The sequence below is a fragment of the Erythrolamprus reginae genome, chromosome 5 (genome assembly GCF_031021105.1).
Source record: "Erythrolamprus reginae isolate rEryReg1 chromosome 5, rEryReg1.hap1, whole genome shotgun sequence".
In the NCBI taxonomy this organism is placed as follows: Eukaryota; Metazoa; Chordata; class Lepidosauria; order Squamata; family Dipsadidae; genus Erythrolamprus; species Erythrolamprus reginae.
The window spans coordinates 39,421,905-39,436,750 of record NC_091954.1 but is presented as its reverse complement, the minus strand read 5'-3'; the positions used below and the strand labels follow the sequence as shown (position 1 = coordinate 39,436,750).

At 42.5% G+C, this 14,846-nt stretch overlaps 1 protein-coding gene across 1 annotated transcript in view; it reads left to right on the top strand.

Annotated features, from left to right (window-relative positions):
• Positions 1-14,846, top strand: part of ADGRA1 (adhesion G protein-coupled receptor A1) — a 549,068-nt gene that overhangs the window by 467,522 nt on the left and 66,700 nt on the right. Inside the window, exon 17 of the mRNA XM_070752445.1 lies at positions 11,825-11,970. Within this exon, the coding sequence (XP_070608546.1) occupies positions 11,825-11,970 (146 nt within the window). The remainder of the gene's footprint in view (positions 1-11,824; positions 11,971-14,846) is intronic.

The following is a 14,846-nucleotide window of genomic DNA, read 5'->3' as shown; positions in this document are numbered from 1 at the left end:
CTATTCTATTCTATGGTTTATTATACAGCTATGTCAGCAGCCAAAGTTATAGCTCATTGCTCTGTATCACCATGTCTGGATCTTCTTTACTGGACTGACACTGAAGACTAAGGCTTAGAAGTGAGAAACTTTCCTTGAATAAAGGCAGATTGCTGATAAAACCTACAATACATACAACAATGCTGAAGCAACCATATTTCTTGACAATACCCTTTTGCTGCTCTCCATGGTCCTATTTATACCTAGAGAAAAGGCTTCCGGTCTTTTAAAATGGTAAAAGGATACTATTCCATGACTAGAAGTTCTCACCAGATGTTAGTTTTAGTAATCACACTCAACACAATGCATCCAAAGTCACCATCCTCAAGGTTCAAAGCCTTAAATCAGGTTGATTGGAACAACCTGTAAGTCCAATGAATAAATGTTCTTAGCTTATCACTCAGATGACTTCACCAATTTTTTGGATCTGCTATGGTGGTCTTAGGGATGGCAGGAATTGGGCAAGAACTTGGATATGTAAGAATCATTACCATAAAACAATTCTGCAAGCTTAGAAGGCACTGTATTGGTATAGAACCCATATCGGTGAATTCACAGATGGCCATGCAAAGAACTGCAATTCTTGATAAACAAACATTTCTTTCTAAAACACGGGAATTAATAGTTTCACTTTGTTCTGCATTAGTCAGAGTATTCTGATACATTGTGGGTACCTTAAGAACAACTCAGATAAAATAGAACCATTTTAGAAAATAGGCAGTTAGGATGAGCGATCCCAAAACTGTCTTCAGTCTTTAGAAAATGAAAATGTTTAGAGTTAAGAAAATAATTTTAAAGGTGTATATGATAGCAGCCTTCAAACACTTTAAAGTTTGCCATTCAGAGGGAGGTCAGAGGGAGGTCACATGTCATAATTGGAGTATAGTTAAGATAGTCAACTGGTCCAAGGTTTTAGTCTACTGTCAGCTGGGGAAGCTCACTGGGTGACTTGAGGATATAAATCTAATAACATAAAAGTGGAGATTGAAGAGAATCAGATTCCAAGTATTGTTAGAAGATATTTCCAAATAGTAAGAATAGTTGGATGGCAAAATGAGTTACAAGAGAGGCTCTTCCTCTTTAGATGAAACAGCCAGGTAGCCATTTGTTAGGAATTTGATTTAGATTTAGAACCCCCTGAGAGGGGATTCAATTTGATAGTGTATAAGTGGTTCCTCCAACTCTGTGATCCCCTTCTATTATGATGTGATTCTATTCTATTATGTCTTCTTAGTTTCCTCAGGAAGAGAGGGTTGTATAAAAAGAATAATAACTGCATTAACTCCTTGAAGCATGTGTCTGCTGCTGGAGTTTCATATTTTCAATCATAATAGTCATTTCTTTATACATCACATTTTTCATAAATAAATTATGCTCAAGCAGTTTACCCAGTAGACAGTTTAAATATAATAAATGTCATCAATACACAGTTCAAGTAGCAATGCCAATAGCAGAATTATAATCACAAAGTGGTTAATTGTTAGAAATTAGGTTTCAGCCACTGCAGTAAGACGGTTGGTTGGTTGTCTATTAACACCGTAAATAACCCAGGTTTTGGGTTAATGATATTGTATTATATGAAAACAGATAATTGTGACTTCTTCAGCCATGAATCCAGCCTATGATTTCTTGCCTCATCAAAACAATAAGGAGCAGAAAGATAAGAAACACCAGGAACTTCATATAATACTGTCAAACTTGTGGCCCACAGGCCAGATGCATCCCACGCTGGCAACACCCCTGCCTGGTTTAGTGAAGTGGGGGGGAAGTCCCAATACATCATGTGACACTGCCATGACAATGTGAGATTGATGCCCCTGATGTAATAGAAGGCAACTAGATTCTTTACCAGCATCTTAGGTTTTTGTGATGGTAACTTTTCTTCTTTAAATACCAGAACTAAACAACGATGCAATAGGAAAGTATTTTTGTAGTACCAAAGATGGGGAAAGAAAGTCTTGTAGCAACTATTGGTGTGTTTATACTACACTTAATTAGGTACAGCTAGGATTAGTATGTTATGAAACACTAAAAACCAATCAGGCCCAGATGGCTGTATCATCCAAGCATACAAAAAAATAAGTGAGCTGCTCACCTTATTCAAATATCCAAAAAAAGGAATGGGACATAGAATGTCTAACTATGCAGGTCTATGTATTATAAAATGAATTATCAAAGGCCTTTTGCCTCTAAATATCTGACAGCCTCTAAAAAAGTGCCCCCGTATGCTTCATTTAACAATGGTGAATTCACTGGCAACTTCCAGGCATAATTTGTGCAATGGACTCTCCATAGGCTTTTTCTGCTGTCACTTGAAAAGTTAATGGTGTCTAGGCTGGAATCTAGAGTATCTAATATCTAATTTCCTGACACTGAGAACAATCAACCAGTGGAACAGCTTGTCTTCAAAACTTGTAAGTGCTCCATCACTGGAGGCTTTGAAAGAAAACCGCACCCAACAAGTTGTCCTCAGCGGTTCCAAATCCACATGGAAGAATGTAGGCAGTGGGGTAACACAGGGTTCAATCCTGGGCCCTGTGCTCTTAAACATTTTCATCAACGACTTGGACGAGGGAATAGAAGGGCAACTGATCAAATTCACAGACAACACGAAGCTGGCGGGGGTAGCCAATACCCTAGAAGACAGGCTCAAATTACAGAAAGACCTAGACAGACTAACACAGTGGGCCCACACCAACAAAATGATGTTTAACATCGACAAGAGCAAAGTCCTTCACCTAGGCAGAAAAAACCCTGGACACACATACAACCTGGGAGAAACCCCTCTTAGCAGTAGCGACTGCGAAAGAGACCTCGGAGTCTTGGTGGACAATCAACTAAACATGAGCCAACAATGTGCAGCAGTAGCTAAAAAAGCCAACACAATCCTAAGCTGCATCAACAGGGGAATACACTCCAAGACCAGGGAAGTCTTAATACCACTCTACTACGCCCTGGTCCAACCACACCTGGAGTACTGTATTCAGTTCTGGTCACCACACTTCAAAAGAGACATTGAAACTCTGGAGAAGGTGCAAAAAAGAGCAACCAAGATGATTAAGGGATTGGAAACCAAGACTTACGAAGAGAGGCTGAGGGAACTGGGCATGGATAGCCTAGAGAAAAGGAGAGCCAGAGCGGACATGATAGCAGTCTACAAGTATACGAGGGGATGTCACAAAGAGGAGGGGATCACTTTATTCTTCAGGGCACCAGAGGGCCAGACGAGGAACAACAGCTGGAAGCTGACCAAGGAGAGATTCAACATGGAGATAAGGAGGAACTTCCTGATGGTCAGAGCGATCAATCAATGGAACAACCTACCAGCGGACGTTGTGAACTCCAACACTCTGAACATTTTAAAGAGAAGATTGAACTGCCACTTGACTGGTGTACTATAGGGTTCCTGCTTGGGCAGGGGGTTGAACTCGATGGCCTTCATGGTCCCTTTCAACTCTAACAATCAATCAATCAATAAATAAATAAATAAAAAGACTCCAGTGATGGAGCACCTACAACTACAATCATTTATCTGAAATGGTATAGAGCAGGGCTGTCAAACTCAAGGCCCAGGGCCCCGATCCAGCCCACAGTGTGCTTAGATCTGGCTTAGAAACATAGAAACATAGAAGATTGACAGCAGAAAAAGACTTCATGGTCCATCTAGTCTGCCCTTATACTATTTCCTGTATTTTATCTTAGGATGGATATATGTTTATACCAAGCATGTTTAAATTCAGTTACTGTGGATTTACCAACCACGTCTGCTGGAAGTTTGGCCCAAGCACCTACTACTCTTTCAGTAAAATAATATTTTCTCATGTTGCTTCTGATCTTTCCCTCAACTAACCTCAGATTGTGCCCCCTTGTTCTTGTGTTCACTTTCCTATTAAAAACACTTCCCTCCTGAACCTTATTTAATCCTTTATCAAATTCAAATGTTTCGATCATGTCCCCCCCTTTCCCTTCTGTCCTCCAGACTATACAGATTGAGTTCATTAAGTCTTTCCTGATAGGTTTTATGCTTAAGACCTTCCACCATTTTTGTAGTCCATTTTTGTAGGCTTGGGTGGGGGGGTGCCCTAGAAACAGTGAAGGATTGGTCCATAGTGTCTTTGCCAGTAAAAATTGAGCACGGGAGGGCTGTGTGCAGCCCTCCCTAGCTATGTTTTCATTGGCAGAGGGTTGCAGGAGGCCATTAAAGCTGAAAACAGCTTGGTAGCCTGTTTTCTCTGGCAGAGCACTTGGGCCGCCACAGGCGCCCCCGACACAATTGATGTCGAGCTGGCCATCCCATCCTGGCCATGACCATTCTGGCCCCCTGAGGTCAAACATAATCCTGATGCAGTCCTCAATGAAATTGAGTTTGACACCTCAAAACCTGCTTAAGCAGGATTTGGACCAGACTTCCAAGATCCCTTCAAACTCTATTATTTTATGTTTTTATAGCAGAGCCTATAGCAGTGATGGCAAACCTTTTTTTCCTTGGGTGCCAAAAGACCATGCACATGTGCTATCATGCATGTGTGAGTGCCCACATCCATATTCAATGCCTGGGGAGGATAAAAACAGCTTCCTCTGCCCCCCTGGAGGCCCTCTCAAGGCCAAAAATGGCCTCTTTCCCAACTTCTGGTGGGCCCAGTAGGCCTGTGTTTTTCCGTCCCCAGGATCCAAAAGCTTACCTAAAGCCAAGGAAAGGTAAAAACATCCTCCCCCATCTCCTCAGGGGTACTCTGGAAGCCAAAAACACCCTCCCAGAGCCTCTGTGTGAGCAAAAAATCAGCTTGCAGGCACACACATGCACGTAGGAACTGAGCTAGGGCAACAGCTCACGTGCCAGCAGATATGGCTCCATGTGCCACTTGTGGCACCCGTGCCATGGTTTCACCATCACTGACCTATAGAATGCCAATTTTAAAACTTCTATATTTATTTCTGGGTATAACACCAAGTGTTACTTACTTTCCTTAAAGCCCGAAATGATTTGTACTTGCCATACCTGAAATTTTTTAAAATTCTGCCAAAAGAGTAATTTAATCTATTTAAGTTTAATATATGGCCATTTTATATAAATAAATAACATATGCCAAAAAGCTGCTTGAAAATATGAATTCTGTGCTGGGAAATGCAGGAGAGCAATGGTTATTTTTCCTGAGGCCTGCAAATAAATGTTTGATAATGCCTTTCCAAGGGTATCCTCTACATGTGGAGTTTGATCAGCTCTGCCCCTGCATGAATCTACAAATAAGATTATTTATTTCCATTTTAGCTGTGAATTAAAACAGAAGACAGGAAATCGATATTATTAAATTACCAGAGCTCTATGAAACTCAAGGAATTTCATTTCCCTACCATTCGGAACTGCTAGCTCATTCTTTAAGATGCTAAGCAATTTCAGCTTCATACTATAATGTCGCTACTATTTAATTATATCAAATCAAAGAATGGCACATTGTCGATATAATAGTTTGGCAGCTTAGCGCTAACACTGATTGTGAATGTTCATGCAAGAGCACATGGACCATTGGTAGCAACTCTGGTTGATTTCTTGAGGGTGGATTGATATGGATAATGGTGGATTAGTTTGGAAAAGTTTCTGAAGATGAAAATTATAATAGTGACAATGTGGGAGAAACTTTGGGGTATGGGGAGGGAGAGAGAATTATTAATAATTAATATACAACATATAATATACAACATATAAAGGCGGACATTCTTCTATACGTAATTCTTTTCACTGGAGGCAAACTGGGGGGAACATATGATTTATTTGAGCACAGATATACAGACCAAAAGAAACAGAGCTGATGTTTTAGGGCAGTTGGAGGAGATTTTCTTACTGCTAACCCAAAAAAATTTTTTTCCTGCATATTTTTAAAAACTATATAAGGTGATTGGAGAGTTACAAAATTCCATCTGCTATAGTACAGATTTTTCCTCCCCCAGATTCATACACTATTCGGTTTAAACTGGGTCTCTACTGCAAATAGGTTTTCTGGATTTATTTTCAGTGAAATGTTTGCCGAGTGACAGGTTAAATTACGATGTAATGTTTGATTTGCACTGCATTTATTTTTAAAGGCACTTTATTGCAGAGGAATTAGGGAAACTAGCCTGAGATGTCTCCTTTCATATTTGCAAATTTGTTATATTTGGGAGACTAGTTCATTTTGAGCCAGGATTCCTATAGGACCGTTTTTATAATTCTAGACTCCCAAATCTGATACTTTTGCAAAGTAAATCACATCTTCATATATTTTATAGAAAATAATGAAGGCTATTTTGAAAATCTTTGATTATATATTTTGATGTGCTTTTATTTTTATCTCGATATTACAAGAAAGGGTCAGTAAGACGAGAGATTCAGTCCATATTGCCAAGTGGTGTCCTATGGTCAATAAATTGTAGCCATATAAATCTAATAAGGATTTAAGCAATATCATTCCTGTCTTTCAATTACTGTACACTGAAATAAATGTTAATAATGGTACAAAAATATAGCCTTTTTTTTACCCCAAAAATTAAATTTTACGTTACATGTTCCATAATTAGTAAAACTAATTTCATTGGGTTCAGCTCATTGGGAGCAATATGTTGACTCTGTAAACTGCTTAGAGAGGGCTGTAGTACTGTGAAGCAGTATGTAAGTCTAAGTGCTATTATTGCTAAAACAGTAACAGGTCTATTACCCAGCCAGATTTTGAGGGACCTTCAAAAACTCATAAGTGATGAAACCAGCCTCACATCAGAAGGGAATGGGGAGGTGGATGCAGGGGAAAATTTAACATGTCACAGGCCTGTGTTATTGCCGACAGAATCAGTTCAGAGTTTAGTTTCCTCGGACGAAGAAGAAGGTGGGAGTGACTCGGCAGAGGAGGGCTTGGCACACAGCCCAGGCAGTCAATCTCCCTTATCTTCAGGCCACCTGTGTTTGGGTGGGGCTCCAGTAATTAGGGCTGCTTCTATAAATAGCAGCATGTGGGTTTGGCCGTTGTGGAAGAATATCTGATCGGAGTTCGTCAGGAATCTTGTGTTGCTGGACTTTGTTGCTTTTTCACGCCCTTGAAACCAAAGCAGAGCAATGTGTGTGTGTGTCTCACTTCGTTGGAAGAAGAAGGGGTGTGAAGTTTCTTCACAGCTGCTAGCTGAGTACTTAATGACTGCTTAAGGGAAATTGTACAGACTACCCGGTTGTTTTGGGAAGAGTGCTCTTTGCAATATAAAAAGAGTGCTTTGTTTATTTTGAATTTTGTGATAAAGAACATTGTTTTGAATTTTCAAACGTGTGTGTATTTGAAATTTGTACCCTTGAATTTTTGGGAGGCTCCTATCAGAGAGCCCGGCAGAACAAATATACAGTGGTACCTTAAGATACGAACCCCTCGTCTTACGAACAACTCGTGATACGAACCCGGGGTTCAGAAAAATTTTGCCTCTTCTTACGAACTTTTTTCGAGTTACGAACCTGCGTTCGGAGACTGCTGGGAAGCCCCGCGGCTGTTTTAAAAGGTAACAGCCGGGCGGCGGGGCTTCCCAGAAGCCTCCCGAACGCCGAGGCAAAATTTTGCTGAACCCCAGGTTCGGTTCGGGAGGTTGCTGGGAAGCCCCCCAGGCAGACTGCGACCTTTTAAAACACCCGCGCCGCTTCGCAGCTGTCTCCCGGAGCCGAACAGCAAAGCCTGAAGCTGAACAGCAAAGCCGAACTTCCGCATTCGGCTCCAGGAGACACATGGGAAGCGGCGCGGGTGTTTTAAAAGGTCGCAGTTGGCCTGGGGGGCTTGCCAGCAACCCCCGCACCCCGAACCCGGGTGTGGGGGGGTGCTGGCAAGCCCCCCAGGCCGGCTGCGACCTTTTAAAACACCCACGCTCTTCCCTCACCCCCGCCCCCGCAAGGCATCGCAGCGACAAGCGGGTTTTTCCGACGCGGGTCTTATGCGCCCGAGCCGGGTCTCCCCCCACATCCGGGCCCACGCACCTGTTCCAGTGGGCTATTTTCCGCCGGTAGTAACGCAGCGCCTCCTGCCCGTTGAGCAGCTTCTCGGCCGGTCTCTCGGGGGTGCTGTAGAGAGGGTGCGCGAATAGCCTCCTCAGCTTGGAGTGGGGGGGCCTGGCTGCTCAGGTTGGCGGGCGGCCGAGTGCGGAGCTTTGGACCGGCGGCGACGGCGGCTTCTTCGGCGGGGCAGGAGCAGCGGGACTCAGCCGTCTCCGTGGCCGGACCGAGGCGCCGCCTCATTTGGGGCCAGAGGTGGAAGTAGAAATCGGCGCTGAGCAGCGCCCCGAGAAGCAGCAGAATGAGCAGCCGGTCGCGCCGGGTCCCCAGCATGGTCAGCGCCGGCGGCTGGGCGAGAAGCAGGCCGGGCGCGAAGGCAGCGGCGCACGGGCGATGCCGGGCCGTGGGTGGGAAAGGAAGGCGAGCCACGCGCCTGTTTGGCCGCGAGAGCCCGGGCGAGTCCCGGCAGGGCCTCTGCCCCGCTGCCGCCGCAGGAGCAGGTGGGGGAAGCCGAGGCAAGGGAAGCAGCAGGCAGCGCCCCGCTTGTGGCCGAGAGGCGACCGGCTGCATCTTTGCCCGGTGGCCTCTCCCGAGTAGGCAGACCGTGCCGCCTCTGGAAGGATGGACGCGTTGGGCGTTTGTTTGCATCACGTGATTGACCGGGTGAAATAAAAGATCTAAAAATCCCTTGTCTCCCCAACCCGGATTTTTAGATCTTTTATTTCACCCGGTCAATCACGAGATGCAAACAAACGCCCAACGTGTCCGAAAGCCAGAGACTTTGGCTAGAGGTCTCTCCGACGAGCTCCGGTTCTCGTCGGAGAGACCGCTTGCCAAAGTCTCTGGCTTTCGGACACGTTGGGCGTTTGTTTGCATCTCGTGATTGACCGGGTGAAATAAAAGATCTAAAAATCCCTTGTCTCCCCAACCCGGATTGAATATGGGTTGGGGAGACAAGGGATTTTTAGATCTTTTATTTCACCCGGTCAATCACGAGATGCAAACAAACGCCCAACGTGTCCGAAAGCCAGAGACTTTGGCTAGAGGTCTCTCCGACGAGCTCCGGTTCTCGTCGGAGAGACCGCTTGCCAAAGTCTCTGGCTTTCGGACACGTTGGGCGTTTGTTTGCATCTCGTGATTGACCGGGTGAAATAAAAGATCTAAAAATCCCTTGTCTCCCCAACCCAGATTGAATATGGGTTGGGGAGACAAGGGATTTTTAGATCTTTTATTTCACCCGGTCAATCACGAGATGCAAACAAACACCCAACGTGTCCGAAAGCCAGAGACTTTGGCTAGAGGTCTCTCCGACGAGCTCCGGTTCTCGTCGGAGAGACCGCTTGCCAAAGTCTCTGGCTTTCGGACACGTTGGGCGTTTGTTTGCATCTCGTGATTGACCGGGTGAAATAAAAGATCTAAAAATCCCTTGTCTCCCCAACCCGGATTGAATACGGGTTGGGGAGACAAGGGATTTTTAGATCTTTTATTTCACCCGGTCAATCGAGATGCAAACAAACGCCCAACGTGTCCGAAAGCCAGAGACTTTGGCAAGCGGTCTCTCCGACGAGAACCGGAGCTCGTCGGAGAGACCTCTAGCCAAAGTCTCTGGCTTTCGGACACGTTGGGCGTTTGTTTGCATCTCGTGATTGACCGGGTGAAATAAAAGATCTAAAAATCCGGGTTGGGGAGACAAGGGGTTTTTAGATCTTTTATTTCACCCGGTCAATCACGTGATGCAAACAAACGCCCAACGCGTCCATCCTTCCAGAGGCGGCACGGTCTGCCTACTCGGGAGAGGCCACCGGGCAAAGATGCAGCCGGTCGCCTCTCGGCCACAAGCGGGGCGCTGCCTGCTGCTTCCCTTGCCTCGGCTTCCCCCACCTGCTCCTGCGGCGGCAGCGGGGCAGAGGCCCTGCCGGGACTCGCCCGGGCTCTCGCGGCCAAACAGGCGCGTGGCTCGCCTTCCTTTCCCACCCACGGCCCGGCATCGCCCGTGCGCCGCTGCCTTCGCGCCCGGCCTGCTTCTCGCCCAGCCGCCGGCGCTGACCATGCTGGGGACCCGGCGCGACCGGCTGCTCATTCTGCTGCTTCTCGGGGCGCTGCTCAGCGCCGATTTCTACTTCCACCTCTGGCCCCAAATGAGGCGGCGCCTCGGTCCGGCCACGGAGACGGCTGAGCCCCGCTGCTCCTGCCCCGCCGAAGAAGCCGCCGTCGCCGCCGGTCCAAAGCTCCGGACTCGGCCACCCGCCAACCTGAGCAGACAGGCCCCCCCACTCCAAGCTGAGGAGGCTATTCGCGCACCCGCTCTACAGCACCCCCGAGAGGCCGGCCGAGAAGCTGCTCAACGGGCAGGAGGCGCTGCGTTACTACCGGCGGAAAATAGCCCGCTGGAACAGGTGCGTGGGCCCGGACGTGGGGGGAAACGCGGCTCGGGCGCATAAGACCCGCGTTGGAAAAACCTGCTTGTCGCTGCGATGCCTTGCGGGGGCGGGGGTGAGGGAAGAGCGTGGGTGTTTTAAAAGGTCGCAGCCGGCCTGGGGGGCTTGCCAGCACCCCAGGCCGGCTGCGACCTTTTAAAACAGCCGGAAAGCCGTTTTTTGGGGGGGGTTTTTTTGGTTGCACGGATTAATTGACTTTACATTGTTTCCTATGGGAAACAATGTTTCGTCTTACGAACCTTTCGTCTTACGAACCTCCTCCTTGCACCAATTAAGTTCGTATCATGAGGTATTACTACTTGCAAATCTGCAAATTTCCATTAAATACAGAAAAGATTTCATCAATGTGATTCACATAAAGCAATAACATGGCAATCCTTCTCCAGATAGGACAGCAGGTGGTAAACAGAGCTTATGATACATTTCAAGATATAAACTTAATATCTCTCATATATTAAAAAACATAATCATATTGCCTAATTCCTTTCTAATTTAGTACAAAGCATCAATGTTGGCAGGGTACCGCTATATATTTCTATAGCAGGAGGACAAGGAACAAATGAAATATTTACATAGAATAAAATGTGTGTATAGTGTGGGAGTTAAACTGAGAGCAAGAGATTCTCAGGATAGAGTTATCAGTTATGCCAATTATTAACAGTAACCCAACTTAAGGGCCAAGATATACAGGGAAAATTAGCAGCTTCCTAATATGCAGTAATGTTTTGTACCTCAAAAAGTCTCAATTGAACTAGAGTCTTCTAATCAAATGTGGAAAAATTCTGCGTAAGTCTTATTAGGGAATTTTGACCTGTATACAGCAAGCTCCACTTTTGGATACATTTATGGTTCAATTGTGTAATGGATGAGGAAGCGGGTTTTAGGGGTGCTGATGATTGTTACTTCACTGTTTTCTCCATTGTTTTTGAAACATACACATTGTTGAAGCAGGATTATTTATCTAAACAAAACATCTGGGCACACTGGGAATAGAGATTCTAACAAAGAACTAAAAGCATTGTCCATTGTGTGTTTTAAACATAAGCAACCCATTTTTCAACAAAGAGGGAGGAGACATTTATATGTTGTCTTTTTATTAAAGCCCTATTTTTCCAGGTATCAACAATAGTAAACACCACCTTATATTGAGAAACAAACCTTATTTTATCTTTCTTTTCATTTTCTTACACACTGATTAGAGCCTGGAAAGGCAGCAGAATACTTAAAACACCCCCAAATGCATTTCCTTTAGCAAAAGGCTTATATTTGACAATATGAACAAAAAAGAATAATGATAATATGCTTTATTTTTGTGTCCCTGTGCTGAGCCTTTCTATTTTTCACCATTTTATTTTAGGTTGGTATTGTACTGCATTATTCCACACTTTCTACAATGCTTTGGATTGGAGTGACTGCAAGAAATATTTATAAACAAGTCACAAAAAAGCCTCAAACAGCCCAAAACAGTGATCAGCCTTCTTATCCCAAGCAGCCATTGCTCAGGTATGAATTTCAGATTTGCTCTGTATTTGTATGGCCATCATTACCTCTACCAGTTGGGTTTAATTGTTTGCAAACAACACTACTAAGGATGTCTTTAGAGTCATATTGCATCCTAAGTGAGAAATGAAATTATGGTTTGAAATTGGCTTAAGATTGACTGTTCTGACAATAGTAATCATAATTAACTATCATAAATTTGAAGACTTTCATAATTATTTACATCTCATTGAGAAACAAATGAGGGAAGGAGCAGCACATAAATTTGCAAATACATGTTATATACATCTTAGTTAAAGACATTTCTCTGGAACAGGTTCAATTATATAATTATTTGACTGTTCCTTATTTCTAGTGCTTTTACAGCAACAAAAATAGTAAACATATCTCAGGAATCAAAACAGAGAATAAGGAGCTGAGCCTTATTATATAAATTAATCCTAAACATTCTGGCATAATTTCAAACTAATATTCCCAATTCTGTGGAATAATTTTATTGTTTTATTTGTATTGTTTATATTGGCTGTGCTGGTATTGCTCTTTGTACACCCTTCACATCCTTGGAGACTAAAGTGAGTTTCAAAATTTCCTATGAATAATAATGTTACCAAATAATTTCAGGAAAGTAAATCTGTTTTCTAGTCATTCATACAAACTGGGAAGAAAAAATGCTATAGTTCTACCTACAGATTATAACACAATAATCTATAATCATTATTTTTTGTTCTTTATTTAGTGGACGTTTATTTTAAGTCCTTTAAAATCTGTCCAAAGGTTCACTTAATAGAGAATTTTTGAATTTTGCATACTTTGATAGTGTTTTTCTGTGAGTCAGTGTTACTTCATTTAAAAATCATTGTAATGGCTTATTCTTGGGAATGTTTAGTAGTTGAATAATTATGGCATTCTTAATACTTTCTGAAGTTGGCATAAGAATATTTATTAAAGTTCTGAGAAATGAATAATTTTGGAGATAGTGATTAGGTTTTCTCAGGGTATATTATAACTTACTTTATTTTTTTGAAGGAACATCTTCCTTAGTACAAGTAGAATTATAGGAAAGGGCAAGTGAATATAGTATTTCTAATGTATTTAACATTGAGGATATTCTATATATTTCAATTACCAGCAACAGTAGCAGAGTGGCTCATGTATTATGATACTGGGTTGAGTAGCAGCAAACCTGCATTTGAAATGCAAATGGTGATCTCCAGTCAGTCGCTTCAACTCCTGCCAGTTTAGAAATTTGAAAGCATGTATTCAAGTAGATACAGTAGATACGTACCATTTTGGTGGACACATTTACCAGGACATGAAATGAGCCCCTAACTCGGTGTCCCCCAGATTACAATGATGTCATGGGCTAATCCTTTCAGCAAATGCAATATGAATTATCAGCATACTCTTAGGTCTCAGTATTTTTCCTTGTATTAATCATGTATCATTATACACAATCATGTATAATCGTGATGGAATGAATGATGGATGATTGTTTTTTAATAACTAAGGTTTTTATATTAGATTTAGATGTGTTTTAACATTTGGGTTTCTTTTATGTTCTATTTGTATTTATTCGTGTTTTGTAAGCCACCCTGAATCTACATAGAAGGGCAGCCTAGAAATCCAAATAATTAATAAACAAACAAACAAACAATGACTGTGCATTCAGCCATAATCTTAGAAACAATGACATATCAATTATTTTGAAAATTAGTGTTATATACTGTATCTGTATGAGAAACTATTCCTAACAAAATGTACCATAGTATATAAAAATATATTTCATTGTTCTCCATTTTATAATACTGTGTATGTATGTGTGTGTGTGTGTAACATATTTTTGCTGAATTGAAAATGAAGGGAGACTAGTATAGATCTATATCTATGTTCTGTTACCTCTCATCAGCTAGCCATACCCTCACTGGGATTTGAACCTTCAGCCGTAAGGCAAAGAATTAACCTCTAGGCCACAGGATCTCATCCTAGGGAAGTGTTATGTGTTTTTTCTGTCAAATCATAGCCCTTTCTAAGTTGGCATGAGCAGAATTTTTTCTTTTCTTTTTATTTTATTTTTGCTTTCACTAGGTGGTATGATTATTTTAACATTTAATGTAATCTTTCTTGATAGTTTGCAAAAATGTTAATTAAAAAATTCTTCATAAAGTGATTTTTAAAAAGTATTAACTGGCAGTTCATGAAAAATAACTTTTATTTTCCATCTGCCTGCTGATGAAATGAGCCAGCAGTTATTTGAAAAGACTATCACAATTCTGTTTCCTCATACATTACATAAGATGTCAGAAGGACTATTTTCCAAGTAATTATTTGGATTCATTTTCTACCAGCTAAAATGAACTACTTAAAAGATTTTTTAGCCTCAGCCTAAGAATTGCAGCTGATTGGTTGATAATGAAAGGCAATAAACTCTAATCACTTATTGTTAATTCCCTTTCAATATGGTTGAGAATAATCAAAGGTATTTTTGCAAGGAGATGGCAAACACTCCAACATGTGGCCAAAATATCATAGGTCAAAAACGTCCTGGGTTGTGAAGTATGTGGCTGAATAGAACTATAGGTTCAAAATACTGAGAATTGTCCAGAATGTTAGAGTTCTGTTCGCATTCAACCAACCGATACACATACACACATATCTACCCCATGGACTTCTTTGATCAATCTAGGGAGATGTTTCTGGGCATTTGGAACAGCTCTCTTTCTCCCAGCTTTTTTCTATATTTTGAGACATGTTAGCTAAATAAACTTGTATGATTCTGTCAATAGACTGGTTTTATTAGACTGGATGCGTGTTTCCATTTAATATGCTATTAAATGATTAAGTGGTTGTTTAGATGAAATGTATAGGTCAGATATTTGATC